Source organism: Hemibagrus wyckioides, linkage group LG15 (genome assembly GCF_019097595.1).
Source record: "Hemibagrus wyckioides isolate EC202008001 linkage group LG15, SWU_Hwy_1.0, whole genome shotgun sequence".
In the NCBI taxonomy this organism is placed as follows: domain Eukaryota; kingdom Metazoa; phylum Chordata; class Actinopteri; order Siluriformes; family Bagridae; genus Hemibagrus; species Hemibagrus wyckioides.
In genome coordinates, this window is record NC_080724.1 from 19,410,001 (window position 1) to 19,433,771 (window position 23,771).

Consider the following 23,771-nt stretch of genomic DNA (forward strand, 5'->3'; position numbering starts at 1 on the left):
TTAGAATTATTTCTATTACATTTTTCCTCCATTTTCCTATTTTTTTAAAAATTTCCTATTTTAAAAATTTTAAAATGCTGCAAATTATGTTTTGAACTGTGAAAAGTTATCAAATTTTATCACCTAATTTGCTCTATTTATTTTATACGTCAGCTGATTTATTTATAAAAAAAAAAAAAAAAAAAAAGGATTTCATTTTGAAAGTAACTTAAATACCGATTTATTTTTGCTTCCCCCCCCCCATCTGTTATCTATAATATATTAATTTAATACCTGGAATTTTTTTGTTTTTAAATCTAGTAAGCTCCCAAGACTTTTCCGCAGTGTTGTCCAGCAGCGATGACCGAAGCTCAACGTTTTCACACCTCCACACGTATGCAGCCGCATTAAATGAAATATTCTCCATTTTCTAACTCGTGGGACGCTAAAAAAGACGACATACACCATCGGGATATGAGAGAGAAAGAGATCATGTTTTTCATTGCAGAACCAAAAAAAAAAAAAAAAAAAAAAATTATATAGATATATATATATATATATATATATCACAATGAGCAAAAACACTTTGGTGGAGCGAACGAAAGACGACTGCGGCACGAGAATTACACCGGAGCTTCCTTTTAAAATCAACTATGTACAGCAACAACAAGACACACAAAAAAAATATACATATATATGCAAAATAAATTTGTCACTATTTTTTCTCTTAACAGAATGATCAATTACACGAAACAAAGAATAAAGAAGCAGAAACACTTTAAGTGGCATTGAGGGGAAGAAAGATGCACGAGTGGACGGATCCGAGGAGAACGTGAAGCCTACTGACCGATTTGGACCGTCGGAGACCTCGCTTCTTTCAGTCGTCTCGATTCTGACCATTTAAAAACAGACACACGTCCTCGAACCGGACACGCTTCCTTTAAACGACTCGGTAATGCCGTGTTATTTTCAGAAGGAACCTTTTGTTTGAAAAGCTTTTTATTTAGGAGACGTCATTCTTTAAAACGGTATTTAACACGGAAAATAAATCAGAGGCGTGAAGTCTTAGAGTTCAGAGGCAACTGAACAATTACAGCCCACACGGAGCTCGCTCTCCGGTTTCTCTCCTGCTCCTTCGTTTTAAGTGCCGGCAGTTTAGCGGATGTCAGAGATATTAAGTTTCTTCATTCCGAGCCCTGTGCTGATTTTTCTGACCCGCGCCGACTTGACGGCGATCGGCTGATGCAGCTGAAGCTTCTGTAGCACAGATGTAAAAGCAGGAAATATCCTCATTATATACGTTTAAGATGCTTAATGTATATAATGTAAATATTTATATATATATGACAATATAAATAACCTACGAGCTATCCCTAATCCGAGTCCTAGCCTCCATAATGGTGCTTAATCCTCACGAGTGAAAGAGAAAAAACAAACAAAAACAAACCGTCTCAGCTATGCTATGATACCAAGAACATATATATATATATATATGTTTCTATTTCTTCCATAAATCTTCCGTGTTTATTTACAAAGAACGCACAGAGATCGAGTTATATTACAGGAATTGGAAGAAAAGGACGTTTGGTGAACAACAAAGTGGTAAAGAGACTCAGTCAGTCAGTGGTGATTCAAGAGAAAAGCTCCAGCATTTCTTTGTGGTTTACATTTCAAGGTGGTGGTGGTTGTATCTATTCAGGGTCTGCTTAAATATATATATGTATATATATATTTTCGTTTTAAGGCAACAGGATGGCTGGAGGTTTTTCATCCTCAGCACAAACACGCAGTTCATTCTGTTCCTTCATACGTCGTTTCCTCCCCTGTTGGTTGGTAAACCTTCTTTAATGAGGTAAAGATCTAAAAACTCTAGTGTTCACTCTTTTCTTTTTCTTCTCCTCCCCCCCCCCAGTCCTGACTATAAGATTTCCTCCACTCCGTGAGCGAAGATCATGACTAATCCCGGCTCCAGGATCATGTCCTCGCCCATGTGCTGGTTCTCGCACGCCATCACGACTACGGCCTGTTTGCCCGGGATGCGTTTGGCCACGTAGTTCTCGTAGTAGCGGCGGTTCATTTGGCGCGTCTCCAGCGTGGCCAGACCCTGAGGCCAGTTGCGCTCGTGGGCGTTCTCGATGAGCTCGTTGACAATGGAGAGAGGACATCCGCTGTCGATGAGCGAGCGCTTGATGACCGCCTGCAGGACGGCGTCGGGTGTCGAGATCATGCCTCCCCAGCGTGTCACGCGGGCGGGCTGCAGCGAGTTCACCCACCTGGATGGGAAATAACCACAACTTTAACAATCTGCAACTCGGCTACGCAAATGTGTGACAAATTAAAGGAAAAAAGCTTCACTTATCCATTTAGACCATTGGATCAATCAGCCTCGTTTTACATAATGAGCCTCATTCACTTCAATCAGACCAATATATAAAATAAAATAATTTTTTTTTTTTTTTAAAAATCATCAGCAACAAAAATTTTCCAAAATTTTTCATGTCACAACCTGGAACTGAAACAGACTTCATATTTCAGGTGAATAAGTGAATGAATAAATAAATAAATAAATATTTATTGCAAACATTATTTCCAAATAAAAACCATTAAAAGGTTTGGATTATAGCTGTTTCACCAACGCTGATGAGAAACACCTAAATTAGTACTTCTGTAAATCGAAAGACTTTAAATAAAGAATAATATATTTGTCTTTAATTTGCTAATAAATAATCAGCAGGACATTTTCTCAGTAGCTGGGTTCGCTGCTCTACGTTGCCCCCTTGTGGAAGAACACCGAAAGCTGCTTTTTCCTAAAATCTTCCAATTCAATTACTGTTTTTTAGATTATCCTCGGATCACAGATTTGTTCTCGCAGGATTAAGAGCTTTATTTAGCCCTTTTTATATTTATATATTTGACACCCTCTCCTTAGAGGGAAGAGTCACTCCATGTCAGATGTCCCAGATGTAACATTTCTATCACGAGGACTCGCTTGAGTTATAATGACTCTGGGAGTAATGATACGCTTATAATTAGGGGAATTAACCCTCAGGGCTTTCAAGGCATCGCTGAATCTGTGACTGTGTGATACGATTTGATCTGAAAATGGCACTGAATCTACTGTGTGATACGATTCAATGATTCACACCTACTCGTTCACACACTTATCTAATCAGAGAATCATCCAGCTGATAACACATAACGAGATGTGGTAGCTTAGTGGTTAAGTTGTTAGACTACTGATCGAAAGATTGTGAGTCTGAATCCCAGGTCCACCAAGCTGCCACTGCTGGGCCCCTGAGCAAGGCCCTTAACCCTTAAATGCTCAGTTGTATAAAATGAGATAAAATGCAAGTCACTTTGGATAAGGGCGTCTGCCAAATGACAGAAATGTAAATCCGGCAACATAAAATAAAGTGAAAATTACTGTCAGCTACATGATACACACATCAACCATTAGAATGAGGGGGAAAAATTTTTATCTCTGTGATTATAGCATGATTTTTGGTTTGAATATTTCTACAACTGCTGCCATTTTCTCTCAGTCTTTACACAAGATATAAATCAGGAAAAAAGATAGCATCCAAGTTCTGGAGAACAGCCAGACTGGTTGGAGCTGACAGACTGGCTACAGTAACTCAAATAAGTGCTCTGTTCAACTGTGAGAAGCAGAAAAGCATCTCAGATGATCATGTGCAAGACGTCCAACAGCAGAAAACCACGTCGGGGTTGCAGGGGTTCGGTCAGAAACGTTCACAACATCGTGTAGATGCCATAAGGAAGCGAGGAATCTGAGAACAGTATAGTGTTCCTAATAAAGTGCTCAGTGAGGGTTAAACTCTTTGGACGATATCTGATGTTCAGAATTTGAACGAAGATGGACTATGTTATCGTTAAAGTTAACAGCTAATCACCTTGCAAGCTTATGTACAGATCAGAACAATCCATCCATCCATCCATATCCATCCAATCAATCCATTCATCCATCCATCAGTGCATTCAACATACATCCAATCCATCCCATTAATCGATCCATCCAATCAATCCATCCATCCATCAAATCATTCAATCAAGCCATCAAATAATCCATCCATCCTTCAATCCATCCATTCATCAAATCCATCCATCCATCAAATCATTCAATCAAGCCATCCATTCATCAAATCCATTCATCCAATTATCAAATCCATCCATCAAATCCATCCATCCATCCCCTACATCACTTATCCTACTGGGTCACGAGGAACCTGGAGCCCATCCCAGAACACTCATGGCACAAGGCAGGGTACATTCTGGACAGTCTATCACAAGACATAATCTCACACACACACACACACACTAATTCACACTACATACAATTCAGAGATGCTAACCTGCCTACAGCATACGTCTTTAGACTGGGAGAGGAAACCAGAGAACCCTGGAAAAAAAACCCTAAAGCATGTAAAAAGTGAGGCATACTGCCCAATATATATGCCCAAATATATATTTTTAAACAGCAGCTCATTTTTGATTTAGGTCTTCTTCCATCATAGCCTTTTTAAATCGATGCACTGATCCGAATCGTTATCCCTACTGGACCCTTTTCCCGTTTAAGACAAACGGTAACAGATTATTATGAACTCTTGTAGTGTAGAGGCCGTAGTGTAACGTCATTTCAGCCTTATCTAGATCTTGCACAGGAGCAGTGCTGGACACCTCAGTATTTCTGTAAGCAGAGGCAGAGGTGCAGAGGTACAGAGATCAGGGCTGAGGAGGAGAGAACAGATACTCACTCCAGGATCTCGTTGTACTCGATGCTCTCCTCCAGATTCTGCAAGTTGGGGTTTGCGCTCCGGATCGCTCTCATGTAGGCTTTGAGGAGCTGGATGTCCCGTTTCTGTTCCAAACAAAACAAACAGAACCGAGTGTTTTTACCATGAGGAAGAAAGAGGGAGCTCAGAGACATGCCTTTAACCTTCCTTACTGTGTAGTGTGTGTGTGTGTGTAACACTAGTGTGCATAATGTTGGGCCTAACATGCATATGTTTGTGTGTGTGTTTAGAGAACACTAGCATGCATCATGATGGGCTTAACATGCATGTGTGTGTAAAACTAGTATGCATCACATTTGACCCATCATGTGTGTGTGTAGAGAACACAAGCATGCATCAAGATGGGCCTAATGTGTGTAGTGTGTGTGCGCGCGTGTAACACTAGTATGCATCATGATTGGCCTAATGTGTGTAGTGTGTGCGCGTAACACTAACATGCATCATGCTGGACCAGTCATGTGTATGTGTGTAGAGAATACTAGCATGCATTGTGTGTGTGTGGTGAAGAACACTAACATGCACCATGTTGTGCCAATCATGTGTGTGTGTGTGTGTGTGTGTGTGTGTGTGTGTGTGTGTGTGTGTGGTGTAGAACACTAACATGCACCATGTTGGGCCAATTTGTGTGTGTGGTGTGTAGATAACAGAGCTCTCAGGGGTTTGCTGCTGTGGTTTGCTGATAAATAAAGAGAGTTTAGGGCTAACCTGCTCCGCCAGCTGGTGTTTGTGCTCAGCTGCGGTTTTCTCCAAGTCTGCGATCTTGGTCTGCTGCTGCTGCACTACACTGCGCAGGTGCTTGATGCAGTTGTGGTTCGGCACCTCGTCTTTGGGCATCTCCAACCTAAAACCCCGGCAGGAAGAAAAATTTCTGCTTGAGTAAAGAATAAAACACTTGGCGCTGCTGACGTTTTTTTTTTTTTTTTTTTTTTATCCATTTACAGTTACACTGTGGAACATCAGCAGAGTTCTGCTCATCACTTACATTACAGCAGCTATACACAAGCCCTCCTTCAAACATCTCGTGTTTCTACTGGACTTCAAGTTAATGCAAAAAGAAAATAATCCTGTCTTGAAAATTCTCCCGCATCAGAAAAGTAAAAGGAACGAGATGGAGAAAGAGGAGAAGAAAGAATAGGAGGAGGAGGAAGAGAAGGAGAGGAAGGAAAAGGAAAAGAAGAGGGAGAAAGGAGAATGATAAGAGGGAGAAGAAGGAGGAGAAGGAGAAGAGGAAGAATAAGGAGAAGAAAGAGGAGAAAAAAAAGAGAGTGAGGAGGGGAAGAATGAAGGAGGAGAAGAAAGGAGAAAGAGATGAAGGAGAAGGAGAAGGAAGAAGGAGAAGTGGAAGACGGAGAAGGAGGAAAATGAGAAGAAGAAAGAAAAGAAGAAGAAGGAGGAGGAAAAGAGGCGGAGAAAAAAAAAAAGAAGGAGAAGAAGGAATATTAAAACAAGATTTAAAACTATTACGACAGCCACAGTTTCCTCCATCATCTGTTCCTCAAACATCCCTTTAAATTTGTTGCTTAATCCTTTTTTTTAAACCATTAATTATTGCCTTCTTCCATTAATTCCACACACATCTGGCAGCAGTATTGACCAGTTTAGCTAAAGCCTGTCGATTGACCAGTGTTTGGAACATTTTATTGACTCTGGCGCTGATGTTTTAAACGTCTGATCTCAGCGCACTTTGACAATTTTACAGTTTCAGCCTCCTGAACACGCAGACACAGCCGACTGCACCGACTGCCTTCAGCTGTGCAGGCAAAACTAAAAAACCTGCAATACACTAGTGACTGAATATTTCTTTGTCTTTCTTTTTTTTTTTAAATTGTGTTCAAGTGCAATTGTGTTTATGTAGCACTTAAATTGAATAACATTATTTAATAAATATTTTTTTAAAATACTTTATTTTTAAATAAATTAAATAATAATATTAAAATATTTTAATTAATCAATCATCAATTATTATTAATTAATAAAAATTAACAATTAATTCCTAAATTGTCCATCGTAAATGTGGTGATATCAGCATTGAGCAAAATGATGCACTTTTTAGATCTGATATTGTGCAGTAAGAGTAAAATAAAATAAAAAATAAAAAAATTTAATTCAATTGAAATGATAAAAATATATTAAAAATATTTTTAATAAATTAAAAATACATGTGAAAAATTTATTGTTTATTTTTCTCTTAACAGCCACCTAAAATAAAAATTTATTAATTTTTTCTTATTTTTACAATCTATATAATTACTATTAAATGATTGAACCATTAATTACAGATTTTTAAATAATTATTATTACAGAATAATGAGATATTTTTTTTTTGGTTGGATTAGAAACAGGACTCTGACATTTGGCTTGTCCCTGCAGAAAACCACAACATAATTAAAGATTTAAATCCCATTTTCAGCCCTTTAATTTCCTAAAGTAGTCAGAGTGCACTATAAACACACACACACACACACACACACACACACACCCTTCTGTGCGTGTGAGTGCACGTGTGTGTGTGTTGATGGATTGCTGGCTCACTGACCCGCAGCCTTCCTCACAGACGACGGGTCGTTTGGGGTTGTGCTCGCAGTCTTTGAGGTGAGACTGGAGCTGGTCGAGGCGCAGCGTTGCCGTGCAGCCGAAGCTGGCGTTATCGCAGGAGATCTGCAGCTTGGACAGCATGTTGCGCATGATGCGTGGCACCGGCCGAAGGTGGGCCAGCGTCACCACGGTGCGGTCCACTGGGCAGATCTGCTGCTGCGCAAACCACTGCGTGATGCAGGCGTTACAGAAGGCATGCTCACAGTGCGGGGCCTGAGACACACACGGAGTTATTATAACTGCTGTAATAAACTTATGAGAAAGGTATTTAGGGTTAAATTTGTTCACATGGGACAAAAATCGCATTTTCGCTCCATTTATAATAAGATTTCATCAAAACATCCATAAAATTGAGGCAACTTACACAAATTGGTCACATATCAGTAGCCACTAGTGGCGCTCAGGAAAGGAAACAGAAATCTACAGAGGTGGAATTTTTCCTCAAAGAATTTTTGTGCATTTTATTTAAGATCGGACCATAAACTTTGGGGTTTTGAGGTTTTTAAGGGATTTTACACAGATGTTGTTTAAAAATGGAGTTTGTATTCATGTGGAACTTTAGGAATGTGTGGGAGGATGAGGAGGAGATCAGGGTGGGGAAAATTAGGAAAGATAGGTTACCATGACAACCCAGCTATAAACAGACTTAAACACAAGCAGGCATGCAGTGATGTAATCTCCACTTATCTATTGATCCATCCATCCATCTATCTACACATCTATTCAATCCATTTAGACAAATATCCTTCAATCCATTTGATCACCCATTTGTCTTTTTTTTACCCATCTATCCATCCATCTTTTCTTCCATTCACCCATTATTCCATCCATCCATCCATCCATCCCTCCTTTGGCCCATCTGTCCAGTAGTTCATTCATCCATACATCAATTTGTCCACTAAACTATCCATCCGTTCATTTATTCACTATCCACTGACCCACTTGTCTGTCTATCCATCCATACATCGACTCATTTGTTTATCAATTTACCCATGTATCCATCCATTCTTCCCCCTTTCTGCCCAATTGTACACCTAACCACCTATCTATCTCCTTTCAATGGATTTAAATCATTTGTCCATCCATTTGTTGATTTATCCATCCATCCTTCTTTTCTCTCATTTTAGCCATCTATGCAGCCATTCATTCATCCATCCATCCACCTATTAGTTCATTAATCCATCTATCCTTCCCACCTCCCTCCCTTTGCCCATTTATCCTACTAAACATCTGTTCATTTATCCATCCAGGTATTGTCCATCTATATATCCATCTACCTGTCTGTGTCTGTCCGTCCATCCATCCACCCACTTGTTTATCCATCAATTTACACATCCATCCGTACCTCCTGCTGCCCACTTGACCATCCACCTATTCATTTATATACACACATCAATTTGTCTTTATTTCCCCTCCAACCATCCATCGACCCACTTATCCATCTATTCATTTACCTATCCATCCACCCATTTGTGCATATATCCTTTGATTCATTTAATCCACTAGCCATTTGTTGATTTATCCATTTACCCATCTCCATCTTCTTTTCCATCCATCAATCCCTCGCGACACTCATCTGTCCATCCACCTATTCATCTATCCATCCCATCATCTAACCACCGATACAACCATTTATACATCCATCAATTTATTCATTTACCCATCAATCAACCTCAATCCACTCATTCATCCAGTTATTTATCTATTCAACAGAAAAAGATGGATAGATATTATTAGTCATCACCTCCTGTTTGTGAAAAATCTGTGAACTGCTCTGGTGTAGTTTTGAGGGTTTGGACTAAATCTAATAAATACTGTGCTTATGAACATGAAAAAGGAACCAAAACTCCTATCATCCTATCCATGAGCTCGCTCCTGGTCCATCTTGTGTGCGTGAGACACAGAGAGAGAGAATATATACATGGCGAAGTACCAACCTGCACTGGCTCCTCCAGCACTCCGCTGCAAATGGGACAAAGCAGATCCTCATCTACTTCCCCCTGGAACCTGGTGACGTCGTACCCCATGGCACATTACTGGAGCTCTCTCAAACCTGTAATGACAAACAAGTCACGTGAGAGGTAAACGATAAAGCCCTCCACAAAAGCATGTACACGTTCCATTGTGTGGCTTTAAAACCTCAGACAGACATCACGTGCGATATTTTAGAAACGGTGTTTGAATAAGCAAATGAGGTGTGTACGGATCTAAATGATCCTGAACTCGCCCGTTGTTATGAAAACATCTGAAGCTTCATCAGCGTATCTGGTGCTGACCTTTCAGAAATGCCCCCCAGGTGCTATTGTGAGGTGGCAGAAACACTCCAGTGGCCTCATACACACACACACACACACACACACACACACACAAGTAACGTGATCATGGCTCCTGTAGAAAGGTCACCTTTTCTATGTTCCTATTCGAGACCCTGCTCTGGAGTCACACTGCCTGCCTTTTGCCACCATGGGATGTAGTGTGTGTGTGTGTGTGTGTAAACTAGGGCTGCCTAGTATGAGATTACGGATGTTCTGCGCTACTGATGTGTGACCATTGTTCTGCACACTGGAGTACTCAATAAGGCAGCACCAGCGTAAGTGGCACAGAGCAGGTTATATTTCAGAGGCTGTATATATCTGTGATGAAGCTGAAATTAGATTCTTTAATGCATTTCTCACACGGAAACTAATCTGAATTTGAAAATCACTCCAAACGAATCTCATCAGCCATTCGTGTCGAGACCTTGATACAAGGAGAACATTTGCAGAAATCAGGCACATGGAAGAAGCCTCTTAAAGAGCCAATGATGATTTAAGGCTAAATGACTTTTTCCTCAATTTTCTTCTCCCCAGTCATTGGCAGTTGGCAAATCACTTGGGTGTTCCTCAGACAATTTTACCTGGAATTCTAGAAAACATGGTCACACATGCCGCTGAGTCCAAAAGAAGTAAAACTGGCTGTGCTCTCGGGGTGGGAGGGATGGGGTTACTCTTTCTCCCCTGTATGTGAAAGAGGGCAGATAGCACTTTCCTGAGAGCTCCATGACATCACAAAGTATGAAGGGAAAGATAAGGTTAGCTGGCTTCACACCTCTTGGAGAAAGCGCATGCTAGCCTTCATCCTCCTGGACTGGTAGCTATAAAGCAGAGCTGGCTTGGGGAAGGAAATCATCCAAGACTGAATTGGGGAAAAATCCAGAATTAGAAAACGTGTTTTTCTTTAATCACAGTGAAGCTTCAGGTGTTTGTTTTTTTTTGCTTCTTTATTAATGGATGGATAAATGGATAGATAGATGGATAAATGGATGGATGATTAAAAAGATGAATGTGTTAGTAAATGGCGAGATGGATAAACAGCTAGATGAATGGATAGATCACAAATTGACTGGTAGATAGCTGGATGGATAAATAAGTGGATGAATGGATGGATGGATAAATGTATGAATAGAGAGTTAGACAAATGGATGGATGGCTAAATTGCAAGATAAATGGATAAATAAATGGATGGATAGACGGACACTTACATGGATAAATATATGAAGAGAGAGACAGACAAATGGATGGAAGTAGAAACAGATGGATAGATAGATGATTAGATGAATAAATGTATGCATAGAGAGATAGACAAATGGATGAATGAATAAACAAATGAATGGATGTAGAAATAAATGGATAGATAGATGATTAGATGGATAAATGTACGAATAGTGAGAAATGGATGGATGGCTAAATTGCAAGATAAATGGATGGATGTATAAATAGATGAATAGATAGACACTTACATGGATCAATGTATGAAGAGAGAGACAGACAAATGGATGAATGAATAAACAAATAGATGGAGAGATAGATGATGTACAAATAGAGAGACAGACAAATGGATGAATGAATAAACAAATGGATGGATGTAGAAATAGATGGATAGATAGATGATTAGATGAATAAATGTATGAATGGCTAAATGGCAAGACGAATGGATAAACAAATGTATGGACAGATGGGTAGATGAATAAACAAATGGACTGATAGAGGTCTAGAAAAATGGATGGATGGATAAATAGATGAACATGTTATAAACTGATAGATGGACAAATATAAAAGGACAGATTGGAGGATGGACGGAAAAACAAATGGATGGACGCGTCAAAAACGAACAGACAGTGGCTCGGCTTGGCTTCATTTCAGACAGGAAGCGGCTGATGAAACTGACGGCTCCAGAGTGCGGCGATTTGTTCACTCTAACCTTTGTGTGTGTTTGTGGGTCTTTCTTCTCTTCCTCCAGACGTCTCCCCATCAGCTTGGTTTCTGACTCACCTGTAAATCCCATCTGCCAAACAAACACCCGAACATGAATAATGCAGACGGAATACACCGTGTCATTACTTCCCAAATTTAGCTCATGTTTTCTCCCAGAATTTCATTCAGGAGCGTATGAGCGCTTATTAAATTGCACGTTGCCAGCTCTACTTTCCTCCTACAGATGACAAAATGAAACACTCCGAAATGTAAATGCAAAGGGGGGGGGGGGCTAAAAAAAACCCTCACTTCTATTGTGGGAGAAATCTGTGAAAAGCGCCTCACATTCATCCGGAAATTCTCGCTCCCCTTTGGCAGCGTGTCGGGACGTTCAGGACTAATCCAGCCATTATCTGTATGAATCGGTGACGTCGACAACAAGCGAGACCGGCAAGTCAGCTGGACCACAGCCAGAAGCTTTTACAACTGCAAAGCTTCGAAGAACATCCAGCATCATGTTTATCCTCCCATAGAATTGTTAGAGGTGTCAGAAAATACGACACCATCAGCAGCGATGAGGATCGGATCGGATCGGATCGGAGTGCTACTCCAATTCAACAAACAAGCTCTTATTGAATTATGGGAATTCCCAGCAGACACGTGTTGAAGGAGTTCATTTAGAGTTTCGAAATTGACGCAGTGCTAGCACGGCATCCAGTCATACTCCTCCTCGCTGAGCATTAGCGTAGTTACAGGAACGTTTTAAATCGACAAAGTCCCTAAATGCAGATCAAGTCCAAGCTGTAATGGCAGGGCACGTGGACCATCACACTCATGTGCTTCAGATTTTACACCCTCTTTGCTCTTATAACCTCCACTCGTCTGAGAAGGCTTTCCACTAGATGTTGAAGTGTGGCTGTGGAGATCTCTCCAATCAGCTACAAGAGTTCAGGAACTGATAGATATCAGGGTACAGTCAGTGTTCCAGTTCAACCCAAAGGTGTTCAGTGGGGTTGAGTCAGACTCATAGCTCTGGAGGAACTCGAGTGTCCTGCACAGAGCCCTGACTTTGAGTGAACACTTCTGGGATGAGATGGAACACTGTCTGCACCCTGATATCTTTGGGATGAACTTTGGGATATCTTTAGGATCTTTGGGATGAACTTTGGGATATCTTTAGGATCTTTGGGATGAACTGGAACACTGACTGAACCCTGATACCTATCATTTCCTGACCTCATTAATGCTCTTGTAGCTGAATACAACACCACTGGAGCTCTATGCTTTGTGCACAGGGGCACTGCCATGCTGGAGCAGGGTTGGAGTCTCTCAGCTCCAGTGAAGAGAAATTCAGCATACAGAGATATTCTAGACCTTTTTGCAAGTGCGACCTTCTTTCAGTTTCACTGGATAAAAGATGAATAACTGCAATCTTTTGGACTACTGACTCCGTGGCATGGTGGAGTTTGGATAGAGGATGTGAGGTGGTCCAGACAAGGCAGAGTAGATCTGAGGAAGAGACAAACTATTCTCCAACTCAAGTCTGGCTCTTATACTTGTCATTGTTCTTGACATGAAATTCCTCCATGTCTAATCAGCAGTCCAGTAATCTATGATAACAAACCACACATTCTTTAGTCACATCAAGTTTTCCTCGACCTCCCCACTAATGCTTTGTGACCCCTGGGGTTAAAACAATAACACACACTGCTCGGGACAATTGTGAGGAAATATAATAAAATGTGAACCCGTGAGTTTCCACCCTGTCCGTGTATTCTCCAAGACCGTCTCCACCTTTTCCTTTAGAGATTTAAAATCACAGCAACCGTGAAATATTTCATAGCAGTTTCTCAAGATGAATGAATAAATAAATACTGATGGCAAAATACACATTTTTTTTTTTAAATGTTAATTGAATAAAATCACAGTTTATGTAAACAAACCCAGTAACCTATCAGCTGTCAGTATATTAATATACAAAGAAAAAAAAAGTATATTTCCTCCACTTTTTCCTTACAGATTTGGTATTGCAAATGTTTCAATTACAACTGTATTAATGTTTTTTTAACCATTTATTATAACATTTGTGAGAAAATTTCCTCTCATGTGTCCGTTTTTTCTTTTACCTCTCTCTCGAAGTTAAAAGAAAAATCTTACATTAATGAAAAATGTCCTGAAGACGTCGTACTGTATGGACTCATACAATGATCAGGCATAACATTATGACCACTGACAGGTGAAGTGAATAAGACTGATGATCTCCTCATCATGGCACCTGTTAGTGGGTGGGATACATTAGGCAGCAAGTCAACATTTTGTCCTCAAAGTTGATGTTAGAAGCAGGAAAAATGGACAAGTGTAAGGATTTGAGCGAGTTTGACGAAGGACCAATTTGTGATGGCGGATAGATGACTGGATCAGAGCATCTCCAAAACTGCAGCTCTTGTGGGGTGTTCCCGGTCTGCAGTGGTCAGTATCTATCAAAAGTTGTCCAAGGAAGGAACGGAGACAGGGTCATGGGTGGCCAAGGGTCATTGATGCACGTGGGGAGCGAAGGCTGGCCCGTGTGATCCGATCCAACAGACGAGCTACTGTTGCTCAAACTGCTGAAGAAGTTAATGCTGGTTCTGATAGAAAGGTGTCAGAATACACAGTGCAGGACGGGTCAGGGCTGTTTTGGCAGCAAAAAGGGGGACCAACACTATATCAGGCAGGTGGTCATATTTTATGTCTGATTGCTATAAATATAAATACACAAAAAAAAAAAAAAACAGATCTTCCCCATAAACAAGTCTTTAATCTGTTTATTACTAGCTATAGGATTGTGATTGTCCATCAGTTAAGACCACTGAAGTACAAGGACATGACAATAGAAGCAACGTCAGTATGGAATTTCACACCATTCCATAGAAAACGCACCCTTACATATGGGCCGTCTGGGAATTTGTGGCTATAAAACAAGCATGGACAGGATAAGACTTTCAGCGCTAGATGAGTCACGTCTCAGAACGTGTACACAGGAACACTCGGACCACACGGCTGACTCAGGCTCGTGCCACACCGAGGACGAAAAACAGTCGTACCTCACTCAAGCCTCATGTTTTCCTGCTGCTCGGTCTTCCTCAGGGGTCAGATGAAGTGGGTGTCCTCCTACGAAAACCTCATCACGCCTCTCTGAGGAAAAAAACACAACACAAAACCTCCATTACAGTCCATTAAAGACAAAAAAAAAAAAAAAAAAAAAAAAAAACATGTTCTGCCAGATAGAGCATTAACGCAACTGGGGGGAAAAAAAGGCTCTCTTTTGAAGGCTTTCTGAATTCAATAAGCTGTACATTCGATCAGGTCAGGCTTTTCTAAAAAATACTTTAATTATATTATAATCTAATGTGTGGACTCCAGCTGTATAACATTTATTATGCAAAATATTCTATTACTAATGATTAGATAATTAAAAACATAATTCTGTATTATTATTAAAACGGATACTAGAAATAAAGAAATTATATTTATTATATATATAATAATACTAATACATATATTTATTATATATATAATAATACATATACATATATACATATATATATATATATATATATATATATATATATTACACACACACATATATATATATATACACATATATACACACACACACACACACACACACACAACACTTATAAATACTAGAAATTATATTTAATTTATATTATAAATAATAATTTATATTTATTATTATATTTTAAGTGATGTGAGCTTTTGCACATTTTTTTCTTTGTGCCTTTTCAATGTTTATTTTATTCTGTTTATTTTTCTAAATATATAATATTTTTATAGTTATTATTATTATTAATAATTATTGTTATTATTATTATCTGATTTAAATGTTTTTAAAAATGATTTTAATTCCATTCTTACATTTATTTTATTTCCTCATTGAAATAAAGAAGATTAAAGCCACATTCAATCAATATAACTTATAATGAAAAACTAAGCCAGAAATAAAACCAAATAAAAGCCCCGAGTTCGACTATAACAGAATTCCGAGTCCCAGGTTCCCGGTGCTGAGGAAATCCGAACTCAGAATTACTGTCTCAATTCAAAACTATACCCAAATAATGTCATTAATAAAAAATATTTAAATTAGAAGCTTTTTTTATGCAATTCACAATGATCAGAAACCATGAAGAGAAAACTTAACACAAGCCAGATCATCATCGCCCACAGTTCATCAGAACCACGCAGAACTAATGTAATTGTTGTGATTAAGACTGTAATTAAGAATGGGAGTGGCAGTTAGATACATATCCTCCTTCCCCATGCTCCTGATTTCCCTCACATGCAGCCATTACTGCTATTTCTCCAGCAATACAGATCGTAATCGCTCACGCATAGAGGATGAAATAGAAGAGCACTTATAGCAGGAACGACCTAATGGGCTCTCCACGGTGGAGACGGAGAGTAAACAGGATCTGAGGAAGACGAGGATGTGAAGCTAAAAGAAGAAGTGGGAGAAGAAAAGTATGATCTTATACAGTTCTGCAGAAATGTGACACTCCACACACACCTTTACTTCATCCTACTGAATACCAACAGCTCCAGAAATGATGCACATTATTATTATTATTATTATTATTATTATTATTATTATTATTAATAATAATAATTATTATTAATAATAATAATAATAATAATAATAATAATAATAATAATAATAATAATAATAATAATAATAATAATAATGAGATAGATAAATGGACTGAGACATACAGCAAGATAGACAGACATCTTGATTGATAAAGAAATAAATACACAGATGGATTTATTTATTTAGAAAGATAAATAACAGGTCCAGACAGAGGGGCACAAAGGGGCACAGACAGACAATCAGGAAGACAGGGGGGCAGAAACAGACAGAGGGGCACAGACAGGCAGAGCAAGCAGCACAGACAGACAGAGGCACAGACAGGAGGAAGGACAGACAGAAAGGCCAAGGGGGACAGACAGACACATGACAAAGAAGGGCACAGGCAGAGTGGCACAGACAGACAGAGCGAGCAGCACAGACAGGCAGACAGACAGACAGAGGGGCACAGACAGACAGGTGTGTGTGTAAGTATTTTATATATTAAGTAATAAATGACTTTTTTACAATAAAATTGAACAATGTCTTTGAACGCCACCCCACACCTCTCCTCTCCGCTAGAAGATTTTAAGCATGGAATAATACCCGCGGTAATTATCCTGGGAATTCTGGAGAATCCCATCAGTGTGAGAGAACTGAACCACAGGAGAAGCAAAGCTGAGATCTGAGGTCTGACTGGAACTATAAACCGAGCAGCTATAAATCTGTTCAGCGATTATTCCTCTGCTCTTAAAGCACCCAAGGCTTTTTGTGCGGCTCTTCCCGGCTGTTTGAGGTTTTTTGGAGGAGGTGGGGGGGGTGTGTGTGTTGTTTGGCGGGGGGCGTGTGACCTGATTTCGGCGAGGCCTGCTCGGATTGTGCCTCTCGCTACACGACACGCTTTAAAAGCCATTTCATCTTTAAGCTCAGCGCAGCGCCTGTACTCCGTCCATCAGACTCGGCCCGAGCGAAATAGCGCTACGATCCGCAAAGTGATTGATCGCGGCAGTCCTAATGCGCAGCGGTACATGCTGTTACCGCTCTGGGATAAATTATTGATCGTCAACCTCAGCCTTTTGGAAGGACGGAGATGCATGAAGCAATTATCTTTTCTCTTCCAGACCATCAGCACACTGACGACAAAAACACAGAGCCAGCTTCCTGTCAGGATAAACAGCGATAAATATTAAGGGCTGATAAATGCAAGATCTATAAATAAAGTACATCGAGTACAGCTTTAACTCATGCTAACTTCTACACAAAAGTTTTCTCCTCACGGTGTGCTTTATTCCTCTTACATCACAGCATTTTGCCAATCACTGCTATTTTTATCTACAACAGCGTTTTTCTCCATGTATAAAGCAGATGCAGCACATCCTGAGGCCTTCCCTGTGCTGGAAATAAAAACCGTAAAGTTTATTCTCTGACTGTTACAAAGTGCCGACACTGGAGACTCCTTTCATAAAATCTGGACAAACATCACACAGAAAACTATTTTAATCTGTTTAGGTGGAGCGTCCACCAACAAGACCCCTGTCCAGTAGACACTTGCTTCATGTATGGAACGGAAAGCTAGACAAAAAGCTAGACAGACAGCTAGATAAACAGACAGAAAGCCAGACAAACAGAAAGCTAGAAATCTAGACAGACCGATAGAAAGCTAGACACCTAGGCAGAAAGCTAGAGAGACAGACACCTACACAAAAAACTAGACAAACAGCCAGAAAGCTAGACACCTAGGCAGAAAGCTAGAGAGACAGACACCTACACAAAAAACTAGACAGACAGACAAACAGCCAGAAAGCTAGTTAGAAAGCTAGACAGAAAGCTAGAGACACAGACAGGAAGAAAAACATACAAACAGAAAATACAGACAAATGGAGACCAGGACAGACAGGAAGATAGACAGCTAGGATACAGACAGACCATGTTTTATTCCTCTTATACTACAGCAATTTGCCGAAATGTGCTATTTGTATTTATTAAAACTACATGACGCATTTTTCCGTTTAGATTCACACCATTACAAAGCGCTGACACTGGAAACTCCTTCCACAAATTCATTGTTTTTATCTATTCCTGTGGCGCGTTCAGCTAACGAGTCCTTGTTTCTACAGAAACGGGAACGCATTAGACCATGTAGGTTAATCCTCAACTCTAAACCAAAACTGAAACCAAAGAGTCTGTGTCGTTTTTCTACAGAACCTCCATCTCACTCGGTGCCAGCTTTCCGACAGGTTTTAATTCTAGCTCATGTTGTAATTTTAAGGTTATTTTTCTAAAATAAAGGAATATTTAGCAATCACGTGGAACGCCTTCACGTCCTAGCGCACTTCAGCGCTCTAATAAAATACTATTTATTTCTCTGTGAATGTTTCTGTGGGTGTTGTGACAAATCATGGCTTTCACATGTAATATATACACATCTATATATCTAGCTAGATGGACAGACAGACAGATAGATAGACAGATCTATCTCAAGACACTGTGCCTTTGAAAAATGTCAACACGGCAGATGCTAAGATAGCATCACTAAACCTTTCTGAAAGACACTTAGATAAATCAGCAGTGCTCAGAGACGAAGACGAACATTTTCTCCTTATTTTGAACTTGTTTAAAGGCAAAATGCAAAATTTAATTTTGGGTCATCCTTTGGTCAGAGGCCCGGAACATTCTGCCTGAGGAGGATATACACGCTGGATGGGCGGCTAGTCAATACGAGGTTGTGATGCTCACACACACACATTCACACTCAAGAAACAATTTCAGAGAAGTTCTCAAGAAACTGATATCTTGGAGAAAAATCAGACAGACGCTCGACCTGGACTCCACAAGACCTCTGAAGGTGTGCTGCGATATCTGGCACCAAGACATTAGAGCAAATCCTTTATGTCCTGTAAGTTGTAAGGTGGGGACTCAATTTATCTGACGTGTTTGTCCAGGACATCCCACAGACACTTGATCCGTTTGAGATCTAAGGAACTCAGAGGCCGGGTGAACATCTTTACCATGTTCCTCAAACCATTCCTGAACATGGCCGGTAGCATTATAGTGCTTAAAGATGCTGGTGCTATTAGGGAAAACCGATGCCATGACCTTGGTCTGCTGTAATGTTTAAGTTAGTGCTGTGTGTCCACATGAATGCAGGATCCAAGGTTCCCCAGGAGAATATTGCCCAGAGCATCACACTGCCTTCACGAGCTTGCCTTTATCCCATAGTGCATCCTGGTGCCATCTCATCCCCAGGTAATTGACTCACCTGTCTGTCCACATGAGGTAAAATTAACGTTTCATCAGACCATGCCACTTTCTTCCATTGCTCCATGGTCCGGGGCCGACGCCGACGCGTCCGTGGTCCGGGGCCGACGCGTCCGTGGTCCGGGGCCGGGGCCGACGCGTCCGTGGTCCGGGGCCGACGCGTCCGTGGTCCGGGGCCGGCGCCGACGCGTCCGTGGTCCGGGGCCGGCGCCGACGCGTCCGTGGTCCGGGGCCGACACGTCCGTGGTAGGTGCTTTCAGTGGTGTACAGGAGTCATGGGCACTCTGACCACTTTGCAGCTACACAGCCCCAAACACAGTGAGCTGTGATGCACCGTGTTTTCGGACTCCTTTCAATCACAGCCAGCATTCACATTCTCAGCATTCTGTAGCTCTTCTGTGGGATCGGACCAGAAGGGCCAGCCATCACTCCTCACATTATTAAGTCTTGGGCTCCCATGGCCCTGTCACTGATATACCGTTTGTCCTTCCTCTGACCACTTGTAATAGACACCAGGGCAACACCCCTACAAGACCTGCTGTTTGGAGATGCAGATCCAGTCATCAAGACATCACAATATGGTCCTCATCAGTCACTCAGATCTCTTACGCTTGCCCATTTTTTCCCCTTACACTTCACGAACAGACTGTTCACATTCTGCCTTATACACCCCACCACCTTAACTGGTGCCACTGTTTCCCGGACCACTAATGGAAAAACTATACTATTAGGAAGAGAATATCTCTGGGCAATTACTTTGTATTTTCTTCAAGATGTACGATCCTATTGGTGCTCATTTTGATATTCAGGTACACTTTTAATACCAGCACATACACAGGTAATGTTTAATATAATGCCCCAGTGTTGCATATTTTTGTGTTTTTTCCTACTGTTTTCACACCAGACTCAACTTAATAAAAAAAGACAAGTATCTTCTACATACACCAATCAGCCATAACATTATGAGCACTGACAGGTGAAGTGAATAACACTGATGATCTCATCATGGCACCTGTTAGTGGGTGGGATATATTAGGCAGCAAGTCAACATTTTGTCCTCAAAGTTGATGTTAGAAGCAGGAAAAATGGGCAAGCGTAAGGATTTGAGCGAGTTTGACGAAGGGACAAATTGTGATGGCTAGACCACTCCAAAGCATCTCCAAAACTGCAGCTCTTGTTGGGTGTTCCCGGTCTGCAGTGGTCAGTATCTGTCAAAAGTGGTCCAAGAAAGGAACAGTGGTGAACCGGGTGACAGGGTCATGGGCGGTTCTCATTGATGCACGTGGGGAGTGAAGGCTGGCCCGTGTGATCCGATTCAACAGACGAGCTACTGTTGCTCAAACTGCTGAAGTTAATGCTAGTTCTGATAGAAAGGTGTCAGAATACACAGTGCAGGACGGGTCAGGGCTGTTTTGGGCAGCAAAAGTGGGACCAGGGCAATATTAGGCAGGTGGTCATAATTTTATGCCTGATTGGTGTATAAAAATGATGCGACTCAGGTGTATTAAAGGTGCATTAGGTAAGATTTGAGAGAGTGAAGTTTAATGAGATTTATGATAGACCCCGCCCCCTTTCCCCACTCATGTACACAAAGCTCCTCCCCCAAAACTACTACATTAGAAAGGACCGTCATGACGTCAGATACATAACAGACTCCCACTTAAACAATTATTTATGATGATATCGACATCATTTTCCATTTTATGTGTAATAGTAAAATGTTTACTGTTTAATTATTTAAAGCACACAGAAACGTGTTCAAAACACAGAAACGTGTTCAGACAGTTTAAAGCCTGACACACAAAAACGGGGTAAATTCGTATTTTTAAATATTTAACATTTGTGCAAATTTATACATGTCTCCAGAAAATATTTCGACTTAAATCTTTTACATCATTACATGAAAGCTTAAGTAGAATAAAACACGTTTCTGGAAACCTGTAGACTCCAGCTAGCTTTAGCTAGTTTCGTGAATTTGCGTCAGCAGATGCCGTACTATTTTTTTCCCTACCCGTATTCCTATGAATCCCGCCTCCTGTACAATGATTGGTGAATTGTTCAAGTGACGCTATGCCCATTGGATGGATGAGGAGCACAACTCCTCAGCAAGCCAATCAAATCACAGGACGCGGGGCTTGTCGAAATACGGGTGGGCAGAAATTGCTCGTCAGGCTATCATGTTAGAACGGCTAGGAAGCCGATAAGATTGTTGCGCGGCTATAGTAAAAATAATGATAATAATGATAATGATAATAATAATAATAAAATGCAATTGACTAATGTGGATTTATAAATCAACTGGTTTTCAATCCCCTGTAGTAAGAGAATAGGAATAGAAATATCAGCTAGCCAGCTAATACATCCCATCATGGGAGAAAACAGACGTCTTCTCAGCTGACCTGCTCGCGCGCTAGCCATTTAGAGAAACAAACCACGAATATTTCACAGCATCATTTAGCCAATACCTTTCAGTACCCGTTCCAGTACCAGTATCCGTCCGCGATTCGACGAGTTTACTGCGATTTTTTCCCCAATTTTCTACGGCGTCTGGGAAACAACACCTTCCTCTTCCTTAGCAAAAAGCGATGCGTGTGTCACTTATAAGCCCCTCCCACATGGGTCCATCCCAAATCGCGCGCACAAACCTACCTCGTGCACTAAGTAGTGCATAGACGATATGACTTACTAACCAGTGTAGTGCACTAGTATAAGGGAGTAAAGAGCTATTTGGAATTGAACCATAGAGGACCTTGAGAACAGTGGAAGGAAAGTGTAGTAGGAGTGTAAGATGTCAGAGCACGCCAGAGACTGTGCCATTAAATAATTAAGACAAATAATTAACTAATGAAAGAATAAACTGTAGTGATACTGATGACTTTTAGTAATACTTTTATTATAAACGCATTATAGAATAAGACAGGCCTGCATGTTAATGACCTGCCTCAAATATATTTAAAACAACAACAACAACAGCAATAATAATAATAATAATAATAATAATAATAATAATAAACTGTTTTGGGGTCTGTCATGTAAGTCATTTATTAACACTAAGCACTTTATCCTTGTCAGGTTTGCGCTGAATCCAAACTCTATCCCGGGAACAATGTGTGTGAGGCAGGATCTCTCTCTCTCTCTCTCTCTTTCACACACACAGACACAGACACACACACACACACAGAGTCATTCACACCGTGTAATTGATTTATCTTCAATAAGTGTTCAATCAGGGTTACGAGAGATGCAGAGTCTTTCCCTGGAACGCAGTGTGTGAGGATAGGAGGAAACCGGAAAGACCCAGAGGAAACCTAGAGGAAACTCTGGAGGAAATCAAAATGTAAAATAGACTTTAATCACATCCTGTAATTATTAGCCAGACTACTTGTGTGATTTTTGTTCATAGTAATCTCATTGTTCTACCACTGATCTGTTTTCACATGTACATACACGATATTGCCGAAAGTTTCGGGAGCCAACATCATTGAATTCAGGTGTTGTTTTTCAGGGGTTGATCTCGGCCCCTTAGTTCCAGGAACTCTTAATCCTTCAGCATACCAAGACATTTTGGACAATTTCATCCTCCCAACTTTGTGGGAACAGTTTGGGGATGACCCCTTCCTGTTCCAACATGACTGCACACCAGTGCACAAAGCAAGGTCCATGAAGACATGGATGAGCGAGTTTGGTGTGGAGGAACTTCACAACGTCTTGACCTTAACACCTTTGGGATGAATTAGAGCGGAGACTGCGACCCCAGACCTTCTCCTCCAGCATCAGTGCCTGACCTCACAAATGCGCTTCTAGTGGAATGGTCAAAAATTCCCATAAACACACTCCTATACCTTGTGGAAAGCCTTCCCAGAAGAGTTGAAGCTGTTCTAGCTGCAAAGGGCGGGACAACTCCATATTACATTCATGTGCATGTAAAGGCAGACGTCCCAGATTTGACCTGGGACGTCTGCCCCAAACTGTTCCCACAAAGTTGTCCAAAATGCTGAAGCATTAAGAGTGCCTTTCACTGGAACTAAGGGGTCGAGCCCAACCCCTGAAAAACAACACCTAAATTCAGTGATTTGGAGGGGTGTCCCAAAACCTTTGGCAATTTAGTGTATATTTATATTTTCCCATACACATCCTTCCCTTTCCCACCTCCATAGTACATTCCATTTATATTAAACTTTTACTGAAATTCAATTCTTAGTATATTTGTATTCCAAAATGTTGTAGAAAGCACATTATTTACATTTACATTATTTACAGTCCAGTGTCATC

General features: G+C 40.6%; 1 protein-coding gene across 2 annotated transcripts in view; it reads right to left on the reverse strand.

Moving 5' to 3' along the window:
* rnf41 (ring finger protein 41) overlaps positions 1 to 22,105 on the reverse strand; it is a 23,235-nt gene extending 1,130 nt beyond the window's left edge. Inside the window, exons 1-8 of one of the 2 annotated variants that reach the window (XM_058410076.1) lie at positions 21,965 to 22,105; positions 14,701 to 14,791; positions 11,625 to 11,708; positions 9,323 to 9,438; positions 7,327 to 7,598; positions 5,496 to 5,631; positions 4,752 to 4,855; positions 1 to 2,252 (exon numbers count right to left, since the gene is read on the reverse strand). The exon at positions 1 to 2,252 is cut by the window's left edge and continues 1,130 nt beyond it. In XM_058410076.1, the coding sequence (XP_058266059.1) occupies positions 1,898 to 2,252; positions 4,752 to 4,855; positions 5,496 to 5,631; positions 7,327 to 7,598; positions 9,323 to 9,412 (957 nt within the window). In that variant the 5' untranslated portion in view covers positions 9,413 to 9,438; positions 11,625 to 11,708; positions 14,701 to 14,791; positions 21,965 to 22,105 and the 3' untranslated portion in view covers positions 1 to 1,897. The remainder of the gene's footprint in view (positions 2,253 to 4,751; positions 4,856 to 5,495; positions 5,632 to 7,326; positions 7,599 to 9,322; positions 9,439 to 11,624; positions 11,709 to 14,700; positions 14,792 to 21,964) is intronic. The other variant, XM_058410075.1, reaches the window with a different exon arrangement.
* Positions 22,106 to 23,771: the final 1,666 nt, after the last annotated feature.